This window comes from Balaenoptera physalus (assembly GCF_965194825.1).
Source record: "Balaenoptera physalus genome assembly, chromosome: X".
Taxonomy (NCBI): Eukaryota; Metazoa; Chordata; class Mammalia; order Artiodactyla; family Balaenopteridae; genus Balaenoptera; species Balaenoptera physalus.
The window spans coordinates 105,591,910-105,602,326 of NC_138903.1; the positions used below are offsets into that span (position 1 = coordinate 105,591,910).

The 10,417-nt window shown below is 50.3% G+C and overlaps 1 protein-coding gene and 1 long non-coding RNA gene across 3 annotated transcripts in view; both read right to left on the reverse strand.

The window, feature by feature from the left end:
• The window catches only part of TMEM255A (transmembrane protein 255A), a 47,909-nt gene extending 42,259 nt beyond the window's left edge, over positions 1-5,650 (reverse strand). The window contains exon 1 of one of the 2 annotated variants that reach the window (XM_082446840.1): positions 5,387-5,650. In XM_082446840.1, the coding sequence (XP_082302966.1) occupies positions 5,387-5,444 (58 nt within the window). In that variant the 5' untranslated portion in view covers positions 5,445-5,650. The remainder of the gene's footprint in view (positions 1-5,386) is intronic. The other variant, XM_082446839.1, reaches the window with a different exon arrangement.
• Positions 5,651-5,777: 127 nt separating this feature from the next.
• LOC309652827 overlaps positions 5,778-10,417 on the reverse strand; it is a 30,444-nt gene continuing 25,804 nt past the window's right edge. Inside the window, exon 3 of the long non-coding RNA XR_014258900.1 lies at positions 5,778-10,251. This is a non-coding gene — a long non-coding RNA (uncharacterized lncRNA). The remainder of the gene's footprint in view (positions 10,252-10,417) is intronic.

The window sequence follows — 10,417 nt, forward strand, 5'->3', positions numbered from 1 at the left end:
GAAAACCAGGGAGACCCAGGAGGCCTGACGGTGCTGAGAGGGAGGCACTGTGGCTGGCTCTGCAGCCCCCAGCAGATGCCCCCTCCTCGAGGGAAGAAGAGCATCAGGAGTGCCACCCTGGGTGAGCCCCACCATCCATCTCGTCTCTCCCAGTGCGGTCCCTGCCCAAGGCTCCAAGGGAGGTGGGAGGGGCTGGCGGTCTCTCCCCTGACGTCAGCCTCGAAAGTGAGGGCCGTGACTCATCAGGGTCATTTCTAATACGGTACTATTCCAAGACCATTTTACATCGAAATGTAGAAGTGGCTTGAGCGTTTGGAGGCACTCACAGACTAAAGCGCCATATCGCACCCTGGGAGGAGAGGTAAAGTGAGTTGGGAAACGAGGCTCCTCTCCTGGGGGGCCTGAGTCCAGCCTCCAGGGGGAAAAACAACGGGACCGCTGGAGACACCTGTGACATCAGGGCCCTTTGTGTGAGAGGGCTATTTGGGATGCAGATGGGGAGCTGACTGCTGGTAAACAGAGGAGCAGAGCAGGGAGACACAGACTGCGAAGGGTTGGCGGGGGAGGAGCAGGATTTATTTCTTCTGTTTATCTGAAGGTTAGTTACCCCTCCTCTAGATTTCGAGGGACCTTAAATGAGCCTCCAAACCAGGATCCCTAAGTCCATTTGATGATAGCCAGTTCTCAGTGAATCTGCCAGTTGGCTCCACAGAGGGGCTCTAACATAAACTTACCGACATCGCCCCCCATCCCTGTCTGCATTTCTACACCATCTTAGCCCTCCCCGACCCCAAACGGGCCAGAGAGTGAGGGAACATCTGGAAACAAGGGTATCTTTGTGGCACACAAAAGTGTCTCAACACCTCACAGGGAAAACATGTCACCTTAGAGACTAGATGTGGGGGAGTGTGTGTATACAGTCTTTCTAAATTCGGGGTATCACTCGCCTGCTCCTTCCCGGCCAACTGGCTTTTGATCTTATTCACAGCTCTTGGGTCTCCTTTGCAAATACCACTCTAACTCTTAAAAGAACAGGAGCCAGGTCAGAAAAGTGACTCAGCAAACCACATGGTGTCATTTGAAAAATCTATTTTTTTTCCTGCTTTGGAACCTGAATTGAAAATCCAGTCAGTTGAGAAACCCAGGCAGAGATCCTGCAGCTCCACAGGGGCCTTGCCTCCAGATAGGATTAGTTTGGGATAAAATTCCTAAGAAAACTCTCCCATCACTAGGTTGAATATCTATTCTCTGTCCCCTCACATCCTCCCCCAAGTCACCCCTTATTTTACACTCTAAGGACTAAAATTGTGTAAAATGAAATTACTTCTAGCTGCACTTGGGGAGTTGACCATTTTGAGGAACCCGAGGGTGAATCCCTTTGAAAACTGAAGAATCACCCCTTCCATTTATCTTTAGTGTCAATTTGACTGAAAAGTCACATCTACTTAGAGCAAGATGCACCTGTCCTCTAAAGGTGTGGCCCAGGCTCCCAAAAAGCAGCTCTTTTAGCTGCTTTTGTCTATGTCTACTTAGGACATTTTCCTGGCTGCTGTTCTATTTAAGAAGGGAGAAGTAGAGTTCTGTTCTTATTAGGGTACAATTCGGGGCCTGCCTTAGATGTTCCCGTAAACACAGGAACATCTTATTCCAATTTTGTTTAGTAAATCAACATATCAAAAAAACCTCAGACACCATGAGGTACTTCAATAAAGCAGCAGGTATGTGAAAACAGTGCCCATCACAGTGTCTGATACCTAGTGAGCAGTCAATACTTGTTGAATAAATAAGAGTCAACATCTCAGAATCACTTCCTTTCTAATCAAAAAGGCTGTAGGGGGGAACTGTGAGAATAAATATGGGCTACGCTCATGGAATTGGTTTTTTACAATAGGGTACACCCAAGGGCTCCCCAGATCTAAAAGTTTTCTGGCCAACTAGTGTCACAACCCCAATGGCTCTCACTAGCCTGTCTACCTGGCGCCCAGTATCTTTCTGTTTAGACAACAACAGCCAGCCCTGCAACCAACAGCAGTGGGAGAGTCTGAATCCCGTCACTGGCACTGCCTGCCCCCCTCCGCCCCCAGCAGCCTCCCTGCAGAACTACTGCAGCCCTCCCTCTCTGCAGTGCCCCTCCTCCACCCCAGATTCGTGACGACCAGGATGCTCTGCTCTAGAAGGGCCCAATTATTTGCTGTCTCCACCCTTCCCAATACAGCCAGCTTCTCCCTCCTCCGAGTCCCCTCCCTGGTCACAGCCCCACCTGCACTGCGGTCTTTGAATTTGAGTCCCTCCCTTCTTCTGAAACCTTCTCAAAATTCACCTCCTCCGAGAAGTTTTTCTTGATCAAGCTCACTCTAATCACTCATTATTTCATGTCCCTGAGTTCCTAGATACGTCACTCAGTAAGTATATTAATTATAACTGCTACAATTACAGTTGTAATTGTGGGTCTGGTCCACAACCCATATGATGTCCACCAGTTCCAGGATTATGTATCTGACAGGAACCAAGGTGTGGGTTGCCAGAAGGTAGGATGATTGTCTCTGCTCACTTGTTTTTCTACCTAGTACCTGTTCTTGATTCCACCCCTTGATTATAGGGTGTGTAATCTCTGTCAGAGTGCAGCAAGGATGGAGGCCCAGTATCCTGTCCTGTGCACTATGTTGTTGCTGACTGGCTAATTCTTCGGGCTGATCTTTGAACCGATTCGGATTTGCTTACCTGAGTCAGCTTTGCCATACAGGGAGGGTCCCAGAAGTCCCAGCCTTGAGCATCGGTGGAAACAGGTGGCTGCCCACACAAGAGCCTCAAGGCTCTGCCAGTCTCCCAAACATTTCCTTAAAGGTGCTGAAATACCCCCTTTGGGCAATTCTTTGACCGGAGACATCCAAGGCCACCGGTGAATCACAAATATGTTACTTGCAAGGGAAGGAGAGCCCCGCTGTAGTAGAGGTGCCTTAGCGCCTGGGGGCGGTGTTGCCAAAAGGGAGATGGGGGTAGCTGGGAGGGGATGAAGGGGCGCCGGAGTCAAATTACCAGCCACGTGCCTGCTCCGCCCCAGCCAGCCAGCAAGCGTAGAGTGCAGGCACCTTGGTGCAGTGTGTGTCCGTGTGTTTTATATTTTATTGTTTTGGCTGCGGTTGTGTCCTGCCAGTAGAGGGAATCCCCTCAGAAATGCTGCCCTTGGAGGCTGAAACACTAACCCACCCACCTCTACTTCCCTTCCCCCCATGCAAGGGAAGGTGGCGTTGCCAGGGCTGAGTTAAGTGGGAGTAGCTCCTAAGTAGCCTAGACGCTGATTCAGGCCTGGGCTGTGCGGGACCAGCGCCAGGGAACTCCGGGGAGACTCCCCTGTCCAAACTCTGGAAACCCAGGGTTACCACTCGACTGGGGAATTTGCTAGTGCCCTCGGTCTGCGCACTTTACGAAGCGGGCTGCGTGGAGAGGGCTCGCGCGTCCATACGGGATCTGTGATTCTTTCCCCTCAGTGTCGAGTCTGGGCTGGGCGAAGCCCACTCATCTTCTTGTTGCGCAGATCTTTCGGGAAACGCATGATTGGCTGAGGGCCCCTGGGAGCCCAAGAAAGAACTCTCTTCATCTCGTTCCCCAACCCACAGAGCAGGGTGCCAAGGAGCAACGCTCTACGCCCGGGGTCCCTAACCTGCCCACTCCCGCACGGGCAGACGGGCGGGCGCGGGCGGCCGGGTTTGCAGGCGGTTGTGGCCCACTGCGGGGATGCGCGCGGCCGAAACCTCGTACTCTTCCACCCAGCCCTCCCTCGCGCACCGGCCTGGCGTCGGGGAGCCAGGGCTGCGTTGGCGCCACAGCTGGCCAAGGTGAGGAGTGCATTCTGTGTGCGTGTGCTTGTGCGCGTGTGTGCGCGTGTGTGTGTGTGCGCGCGTGTGTTGGGGAGAGAGAGCTGGGGGGGGGGGGCTGGTACTGCTGGGTTCTGGATTCGGACCCGAGTCCTTGGCCTCATTTGTACCACGTTGCAAATAACTACGCCCTTAAAAATAAAAAAAGAGCAAATTCTTATACTGAATATGCAAAACCACTGGAAATACGGATCTTTCCACCATCCAGGAGATAACACTTTCTGGGGCCCCTCCGGTGAACGAATTCTGTTGAGACGGGGTCTTTTGCAGGCAGTAGGGAGCTCACGTAGCGGGTTCAAACCCCTCCCCGCCCCCTCCCCTCGATGTTCCCGCAAATTCTTCAGAGAAGACCTGAGCGGACTGGATGGCAAGAATTCGGGACGGAGGGGTTTTGCAGAATGTAAAGTATGTTGGAAAGAGAGAGTTCGATTTGGTTAAAGTGTATCCGAGGCGAATTTTAAGGTTAGGTGGGATCATGGTTTGACAATCCCCTCCCGCTCTCCTGGGCTCCAAATTAATTTCTCCGCCCAGTGAAATCATAGTACTTGGGAAGGTGCCTAACCGCTGAGTGGGACTGGGGTTTTTGTTTGTTTGTAACTACCAAAAAGCAGCTTCCAGGGGCAGCCAAGTTGGTGCCTGGAGGCAGCTGTCCCCCACTTTTCATGAGGAAAGGTGTTGAACCAAATCAGGCTAGTGGGTTTCCCCCCTCCCCCTCCCTTCCACCCTGAGAGGAAAAGCGCGACTTCAGAAGACGCGCGGGCTCGCGCTCGCTTTCTTTCTCGCGCTCTCACTCGTCGTCCCCCCTCTTTTTTCACACTCACGCACAATTCCGGGCATTTGGAGCAAAATAGGAATCGAATTCAAGGAATGTTGATCCTGCCGCTGCAGACGGCAGGGCTGGGCTGTCTTGAGTGATTCCTCAGGAATTCCCCTCCTGCCAGCCCCCCCCTTTCTTCTCCCCACCCCCCGCCGCCCATCCCCCAGGGTTGCGCAAACCCCCCATCAGCGAGGTGCAAGTCAGGCCTCCCCCCACCGCAGCTCTGAATTTCAGGGCAGCTTCGACAGAGTTGGGAGGGGGCGAGGACCCTGCTTCTTCTAATTCTCGTTAGTCGTGAGCTCTTAGAAGTGACGGGGACTTTGCAAAGAGGGAGCGTCTAATGGAAAGCGAAGGCGCAGGTTGCAGGGAAGTGTTTTGATCCCCAGACAGCTGGGATTTACCACCGGCTGCAAGACTGTCGGCACACGCACACAAACACGCACACACCCGCACTCCGGGGCAGGGATACTCCGACGCAAGCTGGGCGCTCGCATCTCCGCGCGTCGTCCCCGCCCCCGCCGGGCCGCTCCCCTGGGGCTCGGGTCCGGGACCCCGACGCTGGGGCGCGCGGACCCCCCTCCCTCGCCCCGCTTCCCGCTCCCTGGCTCTCGGGGCGGCCGGGGCGCTCGCAGTCCAGGGGGTAGCGCACTCACCCCTTGCCGCCGCCGCCCCTAGGCAGGGCGGCTAGACTTACCCATGGAATCCGGCAGGGACATGTCGCTGGACCGCTGCTGAGTCAGGGACTGATGCATGGTGAAAGCTGCCCTGTGGCCCCGGCCCCCGAAGCTGCTTCACGCGCCCCAGGCTCAGGGCACCCCGCAGAGCATCCTACTCCGCGCTGCCGCTCCCCGTCCCTCCCGAGAGCTGAGAGAGACTGCCTCTGGTTGCGAGCTGCAGCCCAAGTGCCGCCTCCCCCTCCCTTCCCCTCTTCTCCCTCCCTCGTCTCCTGCCTTCCTCTGCTCCGGGAGGCAGCAGCATTGGCGGTCCGGGCAGCGACGTGCGCTTGCGCAAGACCCCCCTCCTCCCTCCCCCTCGGCCCCCCCATCCTAGTTATCCACCTCCCAGCCTCCCAAGCCAGACAGGGAGCCGTTTTAGCCCCTTGGGGCCAGGACTGCGTAGAGAAAGAGGGGGAGGCTACAACCTGGGGCTGACCGGTCTCCTCTGTAGTTTGGAGCGAGGGTCTTGCGCTAGCACCCTGTTCTAGGATTTATAATTGGGGAGGGGGCAGAGTAAGAGGTTCAGAGCTGAGAACACACACACACACACACACATTTGTGCAGGTTTGGCCTTAGTGCTTCCAGAATGACATAATGGAGCTGGAGATGATCCAGAGAAGGGCCACTCTATAATCAAGGGGATGGGGGAGGGTGGAGGGGGCTGCCATATGAAGATAGATTAAACAAATGCAGACTCTTTAGTCTAGAAAGATGAAGGCTGGGAAGGGATGTGACTAGAGTGTATAACATTATGCAGAGATGGAGCAAGGGAACACAGCCTTATTCACCAGATCTGAGAATTCTAGAACCAATAGCCCCCTAAGAGCTAGAAGGAGATTCAGCTAAAGCAAATATGACTCTGCATCAGCACCCGAGTTTGTGCTTTTGTTCAAGGTGCTTTTATGTTAAGGATCTCATTTTCTCGTCACAGCAGCCATGCAAGACAGGAAGAAGAGGTATCGATAACCCCATTTTACAGATGAAGAAACTGAGTCTCAGAGAAGGGATGAAAATTTCCTGTTCTCACTCAGCTAGTACGTGACAGAGGTGGGATTTGAACCTAGATCTGTTGGACTCCCAGCTCAGCGCTCTTCCTGCTACGGCAGCTAGTAGAGAAATGCTACTCTATCTAGTATATTGAAAACCTGAGGAATTCATTAGCCCCAAGAGGTGAAATAGGATGAAAACACAAGTAGCCTTGGAAAGAGTGAGAAAGTCATGGCTGACAGACCCACTGTGCATTGCTAAGGGAAACTGGGGATGTGGTAGGAATGTTCCTGATCTTGGAGAACAACCAAGTCCTTCCCCAACCCATCCTCCCAGACCCCATTAGGATATTGGGCTGGAATCACTACGTTTTTGGCCCAGAGGGTGGTTCTGATGTCCCCAAAAGGGCTGAACAGGATGAGGCCTCCTTGGAGTACCCCCAAGATATCTGGCTGGTGGCCAAGGGAGGAGGAAGGTGAGGAAGGGGAGAGCAGTGGGCTCCAGCTCCTTCTGGAAACTCAACCCTGCGGGCCTGGCATTGCAGGGAATTCACCTGTTTGAAGGCACTCATTCTGCCCCAGTGAGAGGTCCCAGGTTCTGCTTGCCAGGTCTCCTTCCAACCACCTCCCCCTGATGACTGCTGCAACCCTCTCTCCATGTGCACCCTCAAAACATCCCCAAATCAAGTATAAAACACTCCTGAGAGTTGGTGGGATGAAGAAGAGTACTTGGTTCTTTCCAGCTCTGGCTTGCTAATCTACTGCGAGGCTTCGTTTCCTTATCCAGGAAATGGAACCGAGGGCCCCTGCCCTTTCCCATCTTCCGAAGGAAGAAAAGAAGCTTCCTGAAGGTTGAAAAGGAAGCCCTTTGTAAAGAACTCAGGGCACCCCAGGGGCCACGCTGAAGGCCATGTCAGGTATTATTAGCAGCTGTACACTATAGATGCAGTTTAGAAATCTGTGATACATGCCCTAGATAGAGACAAGATGCCCACTATTGCAGGGGTGTGTGTCTTAAGCATGTTTGGCTTATGTATCAGTCTCCATAAACTCCACAAAGGCAGAGAGAAACCCCATATGTACACTCTTGCCATGTTTGTCTCCAGTTCTGTTTACTAGTCTCTTCCTTCCCCCACTCTAAATATCTCATATATTTAATGCGAAGAACTCCTGCAACCAGCACTGATTTCTCAGGAGTACTTCATAATTAACTGATTTTGTTTCTGTGAAAGTAGCCTTGAAGAGGTTTTTATACAGGCTGGAAAAGACAGCTTCACACCTTCTTCGGGGATTTGGGCCCCCCAATAGCAACCATACAGCTAGAGATCCCTAAAGAAGCCAGATAGAAACTTGTTACTATGCTCGTTTCGATGCGTATAATGAGGACTTTTCACTTTAGAGAGAAGCACGTTACAGGATAATTGACACAGAAGGCGTATGTAATCTGACCTTTATAATCAAAGCCGTAAACTGGGGAGGTGCCCTTAATGGAGGTGAGCCTTGCTTTACGCAACATCTGTATTCCTGAATCTGGCGTGAAAATGAAACACTACTTTAAAAAATACTAGAGGAGCTAGCTATTTCAAAGAACTGCATACTGTACATTTCCTTCATACTGTCTCTCGGGGTACCGTATGGGACTTGGAACACAGCAGGCTCTCAGTCAAGTTAAAAATGACTTTGAGACCAGTAGCAGTGACAATAGCAGCAGCTGCGGCAGCTCAGAGAGTAGTAGCAGTCTTCTCCCTAGAGATGCTGTGCTTGTTTGGTCAGAGGATCTGGGATAAGGGGAGGAACTAGAAGGGGAACTTGGGGAAAAAAACCCACAGCACATTTCAACTGAGCCTGGCACAGAGACCCCCTTTCCTCCAAAAGAAAGTTTATTTTAACTCTGAATGAGCTGGACAATTAAAAAGCAAGAGGCGAATTTTCATGGGCTCTATTCTGATTTTCTTCATGTCAGAACACTTGTGGGTTTTATACATAAATCAGCTCATAGTAAAATTTACCAATAGGCAAGCCACCTAGATGAAGAAACGGGTCTTTCATGCTAATGAAGGCTACTGTAAAACTGCTTGGTTAGTTTTTGATAAAAAAGAAATTATTAAAATGGCTTAAAATGAATCCTTTTCATTGCAAGCTTAATCAAGCATACAATGTTGCCCTAGGTTGCAAACTGTTTTATAGCATGAGGAAACGTTTGCCAATGGGGCTGCAGCCTGCTTCTCTCCGTCTTCTTCAAACCAATGATGAGCGCGCTCCCCAGAAGCCTTCAGACCACTAGAAAAATGCCAGATGGCGCGCTGCCTCTAATATGTTCGCCCTGGGAATAGTCATAGCACTCCATCACTCCCTTATTTTGATGATCAGTTTGACTGCTCAAAATACCGTAGTACCTTCCTGATTCCAAATATGGGCATGCAAACTAGAGGGATCATGTCTACATGTGTACACAGACATACATGCATTCATGCATATATGAAATAGTGGCTGCATAAGTATTCACAAATGCACAGACACGCATACACACACATACCTATTTACATCCTAACCATTCCCTCTCCACCGTGGTTACCACCACCTACCTCTCAGCTCCAGACTTGAGTTGACCAAGGATAGAAAGGAGCTTCAGAGTAATGGAGAACCTGAAAGAGTCCAAACATCCCTAATTGAGGCTGGAGTTGTGCCCACCAGGCTACCTTATGTCAATGCCTAGTACCCAGTGCCTGCACCACAAAGAGCTGAATCAGAGGAGAGCCATGGTTGATGGTGTTATTTTGCTCACGAAGCTTGACTAGTTCCCACCATCAGCTGGGCATTTTCTTTGAGTACCAGGAAAATCGCCACAGCACCAGGGAATAAAGCTGGTACTTGTCTTTACTTGTTATTGTTTTCTTCCTATTCTGTGACCTGCTTCAGTTACCAAACACTATATCATAAATGTGTTTTCTAATACCAATACAAAATTTTTGATAACATGATTTTAAACGGATGGAACATCCTTTATTTATCATTCCCTGGTATGGGATGTTTTAGAGGTTTCTAATTTTTCACCATTATAAATAACACAATGAACTAAATATTTGCATCCTTATTTCCATTGGCTACGATGTTACCGTGGACTTGTTGGTTCAAACGTTTCAAATATATTTCCCAATTAAGACATTTTTATCAACATACAGTAAAGTGCACAGGCCTTAAGTGTACATATCGATGAGTTTCTACATAACTATACTCCTGTAACCACCACCCAGATCAAGATGTTGAACCGTTCCAACATCCCAGATGGCTCCCTTGAGCCCCCTTCCCAGCCAGTAACCCTCCTAGAACGTAACCACTATTCTGATTTTTATCATCCGAATATATTTAAGGTTTTTAATAGATATTGCCAAATTGTCCTCCAAAATATTTGTAGCAAAGTACATTCCCACCATCAGCATGTGAAAGTAGCTGGGGCCTCGCGCCCTCTAGGCTTTACCTTGCAAAAGAGATGTTTTAGCACTTAAGACACACCTGGTTACAGTCAGCGACCGGAAGGGCCAGTCAAGAAGCCAGCTTGGAGTTCAGCTGGGTACTAGGCATCCAGTGGGAACCACAGATATAGGAGCCAGAGGTGGAGGGCAGGCCCAGAAGGCAGGCAACGACACACCACAGTCCACAAGTACCTTAGAAACTGCCAACTGCTCAGTTGTTTTCTTGTATTCATTACTGTTCTCCGTTGCACATACCCAAAGTCTTCTTTTTTATGCAGCTTTCAAAATTTCTATAGTGATCACTTAGTTACGCCTGGTACATAGTAGGGACTTAAATACTTGTTGAATATATGGCACTTTTTATCCATTGCTTTTTTCTGCTTACTGAAATAAAACATGACACTGTAAATATTCTCCAAACTGCAGAGATGCATGATGCAGCAAATTACCCTCTCCCCACAATTCTACTCCCCAGAGATAACAACAATTTATGGATTGGAGTGCATCTTTCCTGATTTTGTTCTCCATGTATACTTTTCCTTTTGTTTGT